Source organism: Dendropsophus ebraccatus, chromosome 6, assembly GCF_027789765.1.
Source record: "Dendropsophus ebraccatus isolate aDenEbr1 chromosome 6, aDenEbr1.pat, whole genome shotgun sequence".
In the NCBI taxonomy this organism is placed as follows: domain Eukaryota; kingdom Metazoa; phylum Chordata; class Amphibia; order Anura; family Hylidae; genus Dendropsophus; species Dendropsophus ebraccatus.
In genome coordinates this window covers 93,316,459-93,332,770 of record NC_091459.1, presented here as the reverse complement: position 1 = coordinate 93,332,770, position 16,312 = coordinate 93,316,459, and the positions used below count along the sequence as shown (strand labels likewise).

Sequence of the window (16,312 nt, the reverse complement as noted above, 5' to 3'; positions counted from 1 at the left end):
CTTTGTTTATTTCTTATGCATGATAAAAGTATATATATATATATATATATATATATATATATATATATATATATATATATATATATACCTTTCTAGATTCCCAGGTGCCTGGCAGTATCAGCCGCCCACACATCACAAGTTCCTCTTATCAAGATTTTAATATGGATCATATATATAATATTTTACATCTCCTTTCTAGTAAAATGTATATTATCAGTGACCTCTGAGCGACTATGATAAGCAAAAATAGAAACGGTCAAGTTATTACTTCAACAAAACAAGTTTGTGTCCTTGAGTAGTCATTTCTTTTATGTCCTGGAAAATTATTTTTTTTTTCCTACTGTTAAAATGTTTTGTGCCATTGTAGAATAACTTCCATGTAAGTATTCCATGCAGTTATGGAGTTATGAAGTCTGTAATTTCTAGCAGTGTCTAGACTTTCTTATCTTACTATATGTTTGCTTCTTTTTCTCATTTCATTGTTCATAGCCTCCCTAACACCTAATCTATCTCTGCCCCAATGCACACTATGATACCTTACCAACCTTCTCCTCCCCAGTTGACACTTAAAGGGGAACTATCAGCAGGTAACCCTGTCTCTGGTCCTCTGGTTGCATCATGTTGCCAACAACCTTGTACTCGCCTCTTGTTGACCATCATATCCTGTTGCACTTCTGGAAGAAGCCCTCTGCTGCAGAGCACTACTTGACAATTCAGGTACATCCGTCTTATATATTGACTATAATCCTATACAAATTAGTCCCCTACTAATCCAACAGTAACAGAAAAAGAAGGGGACAGGCACTACCAGATCAAAGTGCTTTTTAATATGCCCAAGCCTTCTAGTGTCTTAAAAAAAGAGAACAGTCTGTGTACATGCATTCTTTTCTCTCTTTTATAAACCACCACTAATCCAAAACTATTAAGGGAACTGCAACCTGGGGATCCTCCTGCAGCAAAGTGTATAAATCATATCTCTTATAACACTCTCCCCAGGCTATGGGTTCCAACCCCACTGTCATATTAACCTGTTGCCAATTAACATATATGAACCTAACAAAGTTAATACATGTATAAACTTAACTACAGAATTGGTTTAAAGCGACTCTGTACCCACAATCTGCCCACCCCAAACCACTTGCACCATCAGATAGCTGCTTTTAATTCAAGATCTGTCCTGGGGTCCGTTCGGCAGGTGCTGCAGTTATTGCCCTAAAAAAAAACTTTTAAATTTGCAACCCTGTGTCAAATTGGCATGGCCTAGAGTGTCTATGCCCTAGGCTTGCACTGTCCCTCTGTCCCTTCTCCTCACCTTCTTTACCATAAGGAATGCCCCAGGCGGGGTTTTTCCTATTCATTACCTGTGTGAACACAGCACATGTTTTGGAATGTTAAGGCACCTCTGCAGTGTTCACACAGGTGATGAATAGGAAAAATACTGCCCAAGGGCATTCCTAATGGTGAAGAGGGTGGGAAGGAGGGATGGAGAGGCATTGCAAGCGTAGAGCATAGACATCCTCTTTAATCTGACCCAGGGATAGAACGGCGCTGTCATGGGCAAGTCTGTGCCGTGGGCTGTTTTTTAAACCTCGGCCTTGTTCCTGTGTACAGCGCCATTCTAACCATGGGTACCGGGCCGGAGTGAAGAACTGGGGGCGGCCCGGCCCGCTTCCTGTGCTTCACCCCGGACAGCAGCGGACAGCAGCACCGGCCTGATGGTACATCCTCTTTAATTCGACTTCTCTAAGTTTTCACCACTGTTCACTCTTCCTTATCCCCACTATGACAGAAATTAAGGAAATTCTTGCACCTGATATGATCACTCAGCCAAGACTGGTGACCTCCCCACTAACTGTTCTTCCATGTACCATATTTATCAGTGAACTGGAAGCAATGATGCATTGCTATTCGTGTGGGTTGTGGTAGCAATAAAATAAAAATAGACCAGGTTGTAAAGTTTGTTTTGTGTGGTTTTCCTTGTTAACTAACTTTTCAGTCCAATATATTCTAAAAGGGAAACTTGACTTTACTAAGAAAATGAGCTATAAGGGAAGGATAGTTTTCTCTTACAAATGGCTGCTGTTCACACCTGGAAAATCCTTTTATGCTATAGAGAAAGGTATATAGCATCATGGTCTCTCGAAAAAATAAAGAGTACCCACTCCATATGTCAGGACTTGGGGACTGGAAGACACGGGACAAGTGATGCCCTAGAACTGACACCCGCCCCTCTGAGCCCAGCCTGCTTACCGCAACCGTCCTAATTGACAGTCGATAACTGGGCGACAGCCCCTGGCTTGCAAAGGTGTGACACAAAACGTAGACAAGACAGACAAAACACATTAATACGTGGTCAGGAAGCAAGGTCAGCAACTATTGGTCAGCGCAATACAAAAGTCAAAAGAGTAGTCAATAAGCCAGAATCGAGGAACCTGGACTGATTGGGGCTGACACTAACACTCCCTGAACATAGTAAGAGCTGACTGGCGGTGTCAGCCACCAGTCAGCACAATAATTATGTGAAGCACCTGAGCCGATTGGCCAGGGGCAGTGAAGCCGCCGTGCCACCAGCAACCCGGCTGCTTGGTAGGCATTAGCAGGGGCGGCCGCACACTCTGGCAGTGCCAGGAGGCGGGCATGACGGCTGGCTCCTGACACCATGGTTATAAAGGGTAGTATGTTATACAGTACTTGTTTTTAAGTTGGTAGGAGATCGTAGTCCATGTCTTCTGAATCTGTAGTCAATCTCATAGGCAATGAAAGTTATCTGCCAATGATCACCTGTGGTAGACACTTTGGCTTTAGAACTAGGCGTAATATAAGCTCCTGTGGATACCCCGATTGAAAGGCGAAACTCTGTACTTTCTGTCCACGTCTATCATATAACTATAATTTGAACATGTTCTGTAAAAAGTAAAGAAAATATATATGGACCTGGCTGTATGTAAGAGCATATGGTAAATGAAAAACAATATGTAGGTGAGCCTATAATAAACAAGAACCACAGTGGGAAAAACATAGCACATATATTAAAGGTAAACTGGTGTCTGTGCCCAACAAGAGAAGCAATATGTCTTTGCAGCACAGAATACTTTTGTTATAATATAAGATTAAACGTCTGTAAAATATTTTTATATTTATTGATGATCAGTGTGAGCCCCCACTACTGCAGTTTGGATCTTGTCGGTCTGAGCACTTCTGGTTCTCCCTCCCGTCACATAAGAAGTGCCAGCTCAACCAATCACTAATGAAACACTTCCTGTGTTTTGGAACAGAGCACAGGAAACACTCAGCAGCATTGACTGATAGGATGGCAATACTGTGGAATCAATTGAAAATTAGTATGCTTTGCTAAATTGTCCAATTAAATATAGAAACAACAACTATCTCAGCAACCCCTTTAGATAACCAACATGGCTACTGATCGGGAGATACACCATGTTCGTCCATAAAGTTGTTTTTTTTTTTGTTTTTTTTATATATATTATGAGAAAAGGGACATATAGGAAAAGAATAAAGACACAAAATACTGAAAGGCTTCTATAATTTAATACAATAGTAAATCTCTTTAAATAATCCAAAATTTGAACCCAAAATTGTCTAATAATCCATTATTTTTAGGGACTAAAAGCAAAAATGCTTGGTAGGTGTCAGGTTGTGACACCTACCAACGTTCTGGTAAATTTTGGGACCCAGCTATAAACTTGCTAAGGAAAGTTTCATTCAAAGAAGACAAATTTTCATAATTTTCTGTCGAACAATTCCAAACTGATGCCTTTTGTTGAAGCAGCAACAGGACTGCCATTGAGCTCCAGAGATAACGCTATCATATATTTATCTTGTGAACAAGGAACTCCAATGCCAGTGTCTTGTGTGTTGGAGTAGAATATTAACAGGGTTATTAGTTGTCATGACAAATTATTACCTTGGGCATTATCTCATAGAGTTTTATTCAGGGGATGTTCAACATATAAATTGTGTAGTCGCCATAAAACCATGACAATAGCTCTACCTCCAGGGGATTACGTTACATTGGATTCTTGAACCAGTTGAAGAGTTAGTAACCAACTCGTACTGTGAAGATGTGCTCTGGAAAATGTGCAAAATGCTTGGGTATCACCCTAATCCCTCTTGCTATTCTGTCTGTGTTGGCAAACATTTTGCTTTTTTTCCCAGCTGGAAAAGTTGCAGCAAAGACTGATCATATCACTCAAGAAGTCTTTTTACTCGGAGGACTCTTGGGTTCTGGGATTCTGGTAAGTTCTTACTATCTATTAGCGAATGTAAAGTCTGATACATGGATACAGTTTATGGCCTATGGCTGTATCCATGATTTTAGGCAGCTTTGGGGCTGCATCCAACTTCTTCTACCACCGGTAATCAAACGCTACATGCTTGGGTTCGGATGAGATTCGCTCATCTCTAATTACAAGAAATCTGTATCTGTGGCTCAGAATACTGATTTGCACTGACTGTCATCTGCAAAATGATTATAAATAGTCAAACTACTCAGCACAAACTTCTCCAGCTTCATCACATAAAAGAGCCTTTTTTTATTATAGAAGGCTCTTTATTTTTACCAACTTTTTATGACTTTTCAGATGATCGACAACCCTGGTTCAGTGTATATAGAGTTTACGTAGCATGTTCAAAAAGTTTTATTTTACAAATATATAAAGTATTATTGTTAATTGTAATAACTTTTGACTTGTCGTTTAGACATGTCAAAAGTTGAGATAGCAGTGGCTCTCAGTCCCGAGGCTATAGACATGGAAAGCATGCATCCACTCGCTTCACTCCCTGGCTGGCTGCCCAATCCAACTGATAGCAGAATTCGGGCTTCATAGACTTATAATAGAAGCCGACTCCTTCTATCAGTTAGATCAGGCAGCGATTCAAGGAGTGACTCACGGTTATATCTCACAATTGCAGTCCTAAAATCCAGCTAAATTTTGACGTGTCTGAACGCGTTATAGTTTGAGACCTATTGTTAATCGTCAGAATTTCTTACTATACATATTGGAACTGTTTTAATATTAACCTACTGGACTGTTTATGTATTAGATCACTGGGCAGGTGCAAACTACAGGAGTAACTATAAAATATAGTGTGTCCTAGGATAATTTTAAGTGTATCACTAGTATTTTTATGAATCACTGTCATTTTGGATTTGGTGCTGGAATAGGTTTCTGAACGTCCGTTTTCCCTGCCACATATAACTATGCATTAGAAGAAGGAGCAGGGAACCATTTCGAGCTCCAGATTCATAATTACAGTAATTTATAAAGATGAGTATCACGCACAGTGCCGCACAACATTTTTCAGAACAGTGTCCTACAGCAGCAGCAGTATATGGATCAGGTTTGAGAATGGACGTACCTGATATACTTGATTTGACCATGAAGATTACGTTTATTGACCTTTGTGACATGTACCTGGTGTCTATCTATAGGGGTTATATAAAATATTACGCCTTCAAAAAGCATAAGAACTATATATACATATACAACATATAATCAGTTCATAATTGTCTTTCTTCCATATTTCTTCTATGCCTCTCTGTTTTTTAAGGGCATAATATTCAAGTATAATTAAAGGCTACAAAATTGATATAAAGCAGCATCAAGTGGCTTGATATTGACTGTAATAGATGGAAGCTAGAACAGACTATATGCCTGCCTGGCATATAGCATTAAATTGGAAAGCTCTGTTCAAACAGGTGGGACATGGGAAGCCTTTCTTGTGCTTAAGGGTTAGCCCTAGAGGTTGGACCACCAAATATCAGGCACTTACCGCATATCCTTCATATAGAAAATGAGTGCCCTTCATAGGAAAAACAAAAAAGGTGCACAGTTGCCATTCAATAAAAAGGTGTCCATAGCTTAATTTTATTTTTAACAGACCACATCCAATATAGAAAGGGAGAAAATAATAGATTGAGATTATGATCAAAATATTTAATTATTTTATTATTTATACAGTATAAAGCCTCTTAAAGGGGTACTCTACGAACTGATCTTTTTTCTTTCTTGCTAAAACCCTGTAATACTGCTAGTATTTTGTAATATAACTTTATAAAAAAAAAAAAAAGTATTATTTTTTATTCATGTGTGCACTTCTGTTCACTGGTGGCAGTAAGGAATGACATGGGCCCTTCTGCTGCCACCACCTGTGATGGGAACTACAGAGCTTACCTCATCAGCGCTATGCAGAGCAGGATCCTGTTGCCCCTGTGTACTTTATATTCTTATAGTTGCAAATGATGCCGGGTCGCCCCTTACTTCTGCCATTTTTAAAATAAATTTATATTACAGAGTAAATGTAATAACAAAAAAAATTAAAAACAGGCCTTATACTGTAAAATCAAGAAAAAGGAATGGTTAAGACTAGGCTAAATCACGCTGGCTCAGGCTGTTTGATGAATCTCTTGTATTCTTAATTGCCTTTACACAGAGAGATTTATCTGACAGATTTTTGAAGCCAGAGCCAGGAATGGATTTGAAAAGAGGAGACATCTCTGTCTTTCCTTTTTGACCTGTTCTCTGTTTATAGTCTGTTCCTGGCTTTGGCTTCAAAAATCTGTCAGATAAATCTGTCTGTGTAAAGGCACACTTAAACTGTCAAGTCAAGGTTTAGACCATTAGTTGATGTAAACCGCACAGGAATCTTGTGCCAAAATTCTATTAGCATAGCCATGTCTAGGCCAAAAAATAAATGGTTAGGGCCCATTTTTTCAAAACACCCCAAGGAGGGAGTGAGTGAAAGGAAATAACATTCACTTACATGCAGCTTTTACCACTCCCATACTGCTGCTACCCACATACCTCTGCTCTGATCCCCGGCCGCTTGGGAGACAGGACATGGGCTGTGACAGGCCCACTCAGCCGTTCAATGGTAGAAATGGAAAATGGGTTTTTATTTTCTTGTTTTCACCCACCCCCTCCCCATGCGTTTATACGAACCAGAAATCCGTCTGGTTCGCTCATCTCTAGTCATTACATACAGAGTGAACTTTTTCAAGTGTTTAGTTCTGTTAAAGTTGATGATTATGAATTACAGTCAAGAAAAACCCAAAAGTCAGTATTTCAGAAAATTTGAATAATTAATCCAAAACACCTGCAGTGGCTTCCTATGTGTTATAAAAGGTCCCTTAGTCTGATTCAGTATGCAACACAATCATAAGAAAGACTGCTGACTTGATAGATGTCCAGAAAGCAGTCATTCACACTATCCACAAGGAGAGTAAGCCACAAAAGTTCATTGCTAAAGAAGCTGGCTGTTCTCAGAGTGCTGTATCAAAGCATATTAATGGAAAGTTGAGTGGAAGGAAAAAGTGTGGTAGAAAAAGGTGCACAAGCAACTGGGAGAACCGCAGTCTTAACAGGATTGTAACGAAAATGCCATTCAAAAATTTGGGAGAGATTCACAAAGAGTAGACTGCTGCTGGAGTCATTGCTTCAAAAGCCACCACATACAGACGTCTGCAGGACATGGGCTACAAGTCTTGCATTCTATGTGTCAAGCCACTCCTGACCAATAAACAACGCCAGAAGCGTCTTATCTGGGCCAAGGAAAAGAAGAACTGGACTGTTGGTCAGTGGTCCAAAGTGCTGTTCTCAGATTAAAGTAAATTTTGCATTTCATTTGGAAATCAAGGTCCCAGAGTCTGGAGGAAGAGTGGAGAAGCACACAATCCAAGCTGCTTAAGGTGTAGTGTGAAGTTTCCACAATCAGTGATGGTTTGGGGAGCCATGTCATCTGCTGGTGTAGGTTTACTGTGTTTCATCAACACCAAAGTCAACACTGCCATCTACTAGGAAATTTTAGAGCACTTCATGCTTCCCTGTGCTGAAAAGATTTTTGGGGAAGGGATTGTCACCTTCTAGCAGGATTTAGCACCTGTCCACACTGTGAAAAGTACCAATACCTGGTTAATAACCACAGCATCACTGTGCTTGATTGGCCAGCAAACTCGCCAGACCTTAACCCCGTAGAGAATTTATGGGGTATTGTCAAGAGGAAGATGAAAGACACCAGACCCAACAATGCAGACGAGCTGAAGGCCGCTATCAAAGCAACCTGGGCTTCAATAACACCTCTGCAGTGCCACCAGCTGATCGCCTCCATGCATTGATGCCATCATTTATGCAAAAGGTGCCCCAACCAAGTATTGGGGCATTTACTGTACAGACTTTTCATTTGGTCGACATTTCTGTGTTAAAAACATTTTTTTAAAGTTGGTTATATATAATATTCTAATTGTCTGAAATACTGACTTTTAGGTTTTTCTTGGCTGTAATCCATAATCATTAACTTTAACAGAAAAACGCTCGAAAAAGTTCACTCCGTATGTAACGACTCTATAGAATATATGAGGTCACTTTTTTAATTGAATTACTGAAAAAAAAAATGTTGATTTTCTTATTTATTGCAAGACACTGTATTTAGGGCCATACAATCCCACAAATTAGCCAATGGATGAACAATTTTTTTTTTCACTCCATGTGAAAGGCGGAATTTTTGTTCTTTTTTTTTTTTGCTTTCTAATGGGTAGACTTGAAGCAGACTACTATTTAGCCCTTTAAAGAGCAGCAATAACCTGATAATAATATAATAAATAATATAGATAAATATGGATAATTTCCATAATTTCATGAGAATGCTGATTATCTGACAAATGTAATCTAACATACACAGTAGGTTGGAATGAATAAAAATAACTAACATATTTTTCTTCACCTCATGTAGATGATTTTTCCAGCTCTAGTGTTTCTGGGTATGAAGAATAATGACTGCTGTGGATGCTGTGGCCATGAAAGCTGTGGGAAGAGATTTGCTGTAAGTAGTGGAATTATTGTTGTTTTATCAAACATTGGTAGGGCAAGCATATCATTAATGGGTCAGATATATAGTTTTTTATGATTTGATTCAGTAACTTAAGTAGGCACTGCTACATAGTCATTGCAACAAATTCTGCACAGATCAATAGTACAAGCAACTATAAGAAACTTTGTAATATATTTCATCAGACAAAAATGCTTACTTCACCTTTTATTAAGCATCTTCCCTCTCACCCTCTCCTTGCTAAACTGTTGTCTACTATGAAAGTTAAGTTCCATCCTGTAGCTAGCCCAAGCTAGATCAAGTTACAAGCAAGGCAAGTCTATGGAGGGAAGGGGGGGGGGGGGCTCCTGGGGACACAGGTGGTGATAGATATCTCTGTAAGTAAAGGCCCTATTACACAAAGCGATTGTCGTCTGTATTTGGCAGATTATCAGCCATTATGGCCAATAATCGTTTTGTGTAATAAAAGGCAACGATCAGCCACCATGCACAATGTCGGCTGATTGTTGTCTTTCAACATGTTGAAAGACAAATGACCTTGATAGCAATGATCTTCTGCTGTCGCTTCGTGCAGACCTCGGCTATCACCTATGACGATCTAAAGATCTCCAGGAAGCTCCCCCACGCACTTATGAGGAGCAAGCGAGCGCTGACCTGACATGTTGGGGCCCGCTTGCTCCCGGAGATCTCCCTGTGTAATAGGGGCTTAAAAGATCTTCCTCCAGAGCTTAATACAAAATTTAGACTGCTCATAAATAAAATAAGGGACTTCCCTTAGTGATAGTTCCTCTTTAAGTCCAAAAGCATATGAGGTCTTGCATATCACTCATGGTCAATGACTTCTGTTGTGGCTTTTTATTGCAGATGTTTTCCTCCGTCATTTTTGCTGCCATTGGATTCCTTGGAGCTGCATACAATTTTGTTATTTCTGCAGTTGCTATAAATAAAGGTCCAAAATGTTATATAGGACCTGGTTTTGAAGGAGATGGTTGGGGATCTCCTTTCAAGGAGGGGTATGTATCTTAATTATTGCCACTTTGTTTTCTCTATGTCCTGTAGTTTAGGACATTGAGGCTTTGTTCACACAATGTACTTTTATCTCTTACTGTCTCTTACCTTCCTCCATTGCACCCTTCTGGTACAGTAAGTCATGTGCTCCACAGTCCAGTGAGACTATTAGGAGTACTGGGGCACCCGTTAGGAGCACTGCGCACCCCATAGCAGCAATCCAGGCTGTCCCCGGCCAGCCCTCTTCATTCCTTATCACTAGGAAGGGGCAGGCCGGCTGGGGGCGGATGAAACTATGGAGGGCAGGCATTGCTCCTAATGGTGCCCCAGTGCTCCTAATGGCACCCGGACCATGGAGCACACAATTAACTTCACCGAATGGTGCCGAGGAGGAAGGTAAGAGACATACCTTCCATTTCAGCATCTCCTGTGCAATAGGGACATATCAGCAGGTTAGATTTGTGTAACCTGCTGATAGCTCCCCTTTAAAAAGTATAAAGGTAAGTTTGTACTGTATATTTTTAAGCAGTGGAACTAGCAATGGTATTAGCAGTCTGTCTCCATTTCGCTGCACATTTTCCTTTGTACATTTGTGTGGAAGATTAGGGAGGAATTCATCAAGACTGCCATTTCTTAAACTGGTCTTGATAGATATGATATTGGCTTATGATGTATCACATATATTATGATGTACCGGCCACTCATTTTTTTTATATCTGTGGCTATTTGTGAGCCTGGAAACCATGCCATGCAGTTTGACTTAGGGCCCTATTCCACCGGACGATTGCATATCGTTTGCATAATCGTTAATGATTAACGATTATGTCTCAAACGACCGCTATTGCAAAAGACCTGAAAACGTTCACTCATTTCCATGGAACGATAATCGTTACTTATGATCGTAATTGCAATCGTCTTATTCAATGCGAACGATTTGCGAACGAGCAACGATAAAAATAGGTCTAGGTTTTATAAAGCGATCAACGATTTCTCGTTTGGTTGTTAATCGTTAACTGCATTTCAACCGAACGATTATCGTTTAGATTCAAACGATTTAACGATAATCTGAACGATAATCGTTTGGTGGAATAGGGCCCTTAGACTAGTGGATACCACCATTTTGCAAAAGGGTTTTCTCAGAGTGCCAGCAGCCTAGAACCAGCAAAGACAACTTCTTGTCTGTGGCTAACTTACTGTCTGCCACTTTCAGCATTTCCACAACATCCTTTCACATGCCTTTCCCTTCAGAAATGGCCTCTCAGAATAGACAGTATAGAGTCTATGCTGATTGGCCATTTCCCACAAAAGCAGCAATTTCTAACTGCATGTTTACAGGGCAATGTTGGCTCAATCCATGCCGAAGGACTGTCCTCATACCTAGATAATGGTAATGTACATATGGTTAGGGAAGTTTTTAAACTTGATTTTTAGATATGTGTAACACCAAAACACTACTTTATGTCCGCAAACAATGCTACTGGCTATTTTACGCCATGTTAATAGGTTCTGGCACGATTTTGTGATGATTGGTTTTCTTTAAAGTGTCACTGTCGTTTTAATTTTTTTTGCATAAATCAATAGTTCAGGTAATTATAAAAAACTTTGTAATTGGGTTTATTAGCCAAAAAAAAAATGCATTTTTATAATGAAAAAGCAGTTTGAAGCTGTCCTCCCTGTCCTCATTGTTCTCTATGGAGAGGGGAGGGGTGGAGGGAGATGAGGCACCAAAACAGGACAACAAAGTTAATGTACAGTTACCAGGCTATCTTGTCTGACTCAGCACTAACTTCTCTGACTTCTGAATACCAGCTTCACACAGGTCCCGCTGTGTAATCCTTTGTTCTCTGCTCTCTGCTGCCGACTAATCTTCCTCCTCCCTCCTCCCCTCTTCATAGAAGAGACAGGGCCCGACTGATGTAAAAGAGTGGAGGAGCAGGACCTGGGGAAAGTCTTTTTAAATGCAGATAATGGCATATTTGCCTAATAAACCCAACTATAAAGTTTCTTAAAATCACCTGTACTATTGATTTCTGCAAAAGAATGAAACAACAGGGACACTTTAGAGGAATGGAGCTGAATTGTAATACGACAACCTGGCAACAGGGGTGGTGCTGTTTTTGATAGAAAGTAGTTGTTTTTTTAGAGATAAGCGAACCGGGTTCGGGTTTGAGTCCATCCGAACCCTAACGTTCGGTATTTGATTAGCGGTGGCTGCTGAAGTTGAATAAAGCTCTTAGGTTGTCTGGAAAACATGGATACAGCCAATGACTATATCCATGTTTTCCACATAGCCTTAGGGCTTTATCCAAGTTCAGCAGCCACCGCTAATCAAATGCCGAAAGATCGGGTTCGGATCGACTCGAGCATGCTCGAGGTCCGCTCATCTCTATTGTTTTTCTATAATCCTGGATAACCCCTTCAAGGATTTGAATAAATAAAGGACAAGTTATACAAGTTTTAACTTTATATTAATCTGCTCAAATCTCTTATTCTGTAATACACTGCCTGTAGATGGGAGTGCATTTGGTGAAATGCTAAGTAAAAGTCTATGAAGGTACAACTTATATATTTACATTCTTTTGCACCCACTTCTGGTTTGCATTTAGGGGAAAACATCTCCCATTGTACTGGTGCTGGTGTATCCCCTGCAAGAAGGGAGTCCCATAGAGAGTAAAAACGCACTGTCCCTCTAGACTCCCCTGTATTCATTTCGGGAACCTTTATTCCAGCATTTGAGCCACCACCAATCATTTATCTTATGGTATGTAATTTCTTTATGTAAAAGTTATTACAATAATCTATTTCTTATATCATTTGTTTTTTTTAGAGACTATTTAGGAAACCGGACATTATGGGAAAAATGCCAAGTATACACAGTTGATAAAAACAATTTTGACACTGAAATTATTATAACCTGGAATTTGACTCTCTTCTGTATCCTCCTGCTATTGGGTTTAGCACAAGGCGTTCTCTGTGCAATTCAGGTTATCAATGGTCTAATTGGCACAATCTGCGGGGAGTGCAAGTGCTGTGGATGCTGCGGTGTAAGTTGATACCAGATTTTCATTTCTAAAGTGATAAAGGACATCGCCCAAAAATAATCATTCATACAATAGGAGGTCCAAAAATATATGACCAGGCTTTTTGCCTTCAAACTTCATAAAACAAACATTTATTGTATTTAAAAGGGATGTCCACTTTATAGTAAAATAGTTCAGTGTATAGTATTAGTAACTGTACTCACAGCACTTCCTGTGTTCCTTATAGAGCTAAAATCAGACTCCCCTCCCTGAGGCTGTGCTGCCCTGCTCTGTGGTGAGTCTGTCCATAAGATGGCAGACCATGTGACCATGCCCCGCTCCAGTGTCCCCCATAAGCATATACCGGCTCAGTGTTGGACACTGGGGGACGGGGCATGGTCACAGGCTCCTCCATGTCACCCATCTTATGGACAGACTCACAACAGAGCAGGACAGTACAGCTTGGTGGAGGGGAATCTTATTTTAGCTCTACAAGGTACAAAGGGCACTGCCGTCAGTAAGTGCTGTGAGTATTCTTGCTAATACTGTACACTGAGTAATTTTACTATAAAGTGGCCGGCCCCATTAACACACTCCCGCCGCTCCACAGTTAATAAACGTTGCTGCAGCCTATGCCTGATGCTGCAGCGATGTTAACTAACGATCCAGGATGACACAGGCGCAGGAGCTGCACCTGTGTCATCCGCGGCGGGTCCCGGCTATCACTGATAGCTAGGGACTCACCGCAACTCTCAGCACCGAAGCCGGGCTCCGGTGCTTAGAGTTAACCCTATAGATACTGCAGTCAACACGACCGCAGCATCTTTAGGGCTCCAGACAAAGAATTCTCCCTCTACAGAGGTAGAATTCTCTGCTGGTATTCATTGGGGCTCTGCGAAGTGATTGCAGAGCTCGATGGTAGCCATGGAAACCGGAGGTCTCTGGCTTCCGGTTTTCTGGCTATGGAGGCCGTCGGGGGGAGGGAGATAGGGAGGAAAGGCAGGGTGCACGCCGGGTGCGTGGCTGTGGGCTCTGCCCCCTCCCCTTTTTTCCCCTGCCGCTGTCACAAGATTGTAAAAGCGGCAGGGGAAAGAGGAGAGGGGGCAAACACAGGGACATCAGCTTATGGGATCATTATGATCCCATAAGCTGATGTCCAAAAACGACCTGGGCATTGAGTCATCAATGACCCCAGGTCGTGAAAGGGTTAAGCTATGAAAATGTTTACCTTACTTCTATGTAGAGAAAGAACACATATGCATATATCCCTTTCTCCCCATTTTCAGGCAATATGTAAGATGTCCTGAGCTTCAATTAGTAAAAGGGTGGACTATGACTAGACCACATGTATATGGGCATAATACAGCTACCTGTGACCTATTTACAGAACCCTTACATGGTACCCATGGAATTCTATGCAGCACTATTTCACATCTACATCCATTAAGGTTATTCAAGATTAGAACAACATGGTAGCTTTCTTGCAGAAAAAGCACTCTTGTTCTCAGTTTCATTAAAGTGAATGGGGCTGAACCACACTAAGTGGTATGCAAAAAAAAAAAAAAAAACAATAACTGTGCTTATTCTAATCTTGGATTACCCCTTTAAGGCTATGTTCACACTACGTGAACAACTGGCCTTTCCGTGACACCGGCCGTTCCGGTACTTATGTCAGTTTTTTCTGGCGCCACAAGGGATCCTGGCCGGAGTGTATACGATGTGTGTATGCTCCGGCCGGGATCCCATTAAAAATAAAGCTATGTCCCACCCCGCAAAACTACGGCCGTAGTTCTGCGGCAAAAACTACGGCCTTAGTTTTACGTAGTGTGAACATAGCCTAAATATGATTTCTGGACTTTTAATATTGCTGGTCTAACCTTAGTCATTTAATGCATATGGGCTACCTGGCTCTTCACCAACACCTACCTGTGTCTGGCATCAGCTATTTCTCCTTTCTCCCTATGCAGAACAGCATAAATTAATAAAATAAATCATCATTTTTATTTTATATGGTGTAAATAATAGAGTTGGACATTGTTTAAATCCACAACAGTTGTACAGTACCTATGCAGAAACAATCTGACTATGTTAAACCAGCTTCAATTTACTCTATAGATACTCTATACACTGTTCATTCAACTACTGTCTGCCGAGAAACCTCAGGTTTATTGGTTAAGCAACTACCAATTTATAGGACTGAGAAAAGAAAAAAAAATCTTGTTTGACTTGATGTGTTCTAAAAGCTAATTCTGCTTATCAAATTACAATGGACTTCATCTGTTCTTATTTACAGAATGACGGACCCGTTTAACCCCCGATGAGTTGTTTTATATATCATGTACAAAATAATGAAGCCCACAAAGAGGAAGACGAATGAAGAGTTCAGATAACTTTGACCGTACCTACTTTTGTAAAAAAAAAAAAGTAAAACTTTTTAAAACAATCAAAGCATGGCTATGTGATCCTTTGAATACTGCATAGTAGGAGATGTACTGTATAACACTTATCCATTCTTATAAGGGTTATTGCAACTGGACATCTACTAATTCAGTCTGCAGCCACCCTGGAGATGATCTGTTCTGGCTTCTGTAGCTACTGGTGATGTCACCTGTGGGAGCCCCATTAACCCCTGCAGGATCTGTTTTTGGGGGAATGTAATAATACCTGGGAGCTTTCAAGTAATTTAGGGAACATATAATACAAGGCTTTGTTCAATTCTGTCCTCTAGGAGGGAGCAGTAAATCACTAAGTTCCTGTCACTGAAAACCTTGTAGTCATGCAGATTTACTTATACTGGTGAAGCACTAATGTGCAGTAATGTGCCATGTTACCTCCATATATATGGTATGCGGCACAGCACTTCAACTACAGCAAGTAGTTTCATCTCCAATTCTTTGGACAGACAACAATAGAGCTATGTGACACCTAAATATATGTCCCACGTGCCTGATGAATGTAATCTTTCCACCTGTACACTACTCTTTTTAGTGCTATTATGCAAGAAAAATGGCGGAACTCTGATAAATGGTACTAAGTGTCTCCTAAAATAGTTGGCCACAGATCAAGCCGATTTGTTGACAAGTTGACTTGATGGATATTCTTTTCTTCCAAACCTAAGGATTAGGGATGGTCCGAACCGAGTTCGGACGGGGTTCGTACGAACCCGAACCATCCGCAATAATTACCGCTGTCTGCCCGCTCCGTGCAGCGGGCGGATCCAGCGGGAGGAACACCTGGAAAACTGGGATACAGCCATAGCCATAGGCTGTATCCCAGTTTTCCAGGCGGTCCTCCGGCTGTATCCGCCCGCTGCACGGAGGGGGCAGACAGCGGGAATCCGATGCTGAGCGGGTTCGGACCATCCCTACTAAGGATGAGTAAAATAGATGAATAGAAGCTTCTGGTATACTGACAGCATTACCATACCACTAAAACACATG

General features: G+C 40.8%; 1 protein-coding gene across 1 annotated transcript; it reads left to right on the top strand.

Moving 5' to 3' along the window:
• Positions 1 to 3,977: 3,977 nt before the first annotated feature.
• On the top strand, positions 3,978 to 15,320 carry LOC138795798 (transmembrane 4 L6 family member 4-like). Its single transcript, XM_069975378.1, has 5 exons — positions 3,978 to 4,256; positions 8,749 to 8,838; positions 9,709 to 9,857; positions 12,680 to 12,896; positions 15,166 to 15,320. The coding sequence occupies exons 1-5, from the start codon at positions 4,083 to 4,085 to the stop codon at positions 15,181 to 15,183; spliced, it is 648 nt and encodes a 215-aa protein (XP_069831479.1). The 5' UTR covers positions 3,978 to 4,082; the 3' UTR covers positions 15,184 to 15,320.
• Positions 15,321 to 16,312: the final 992 nt, after the last annotated feature.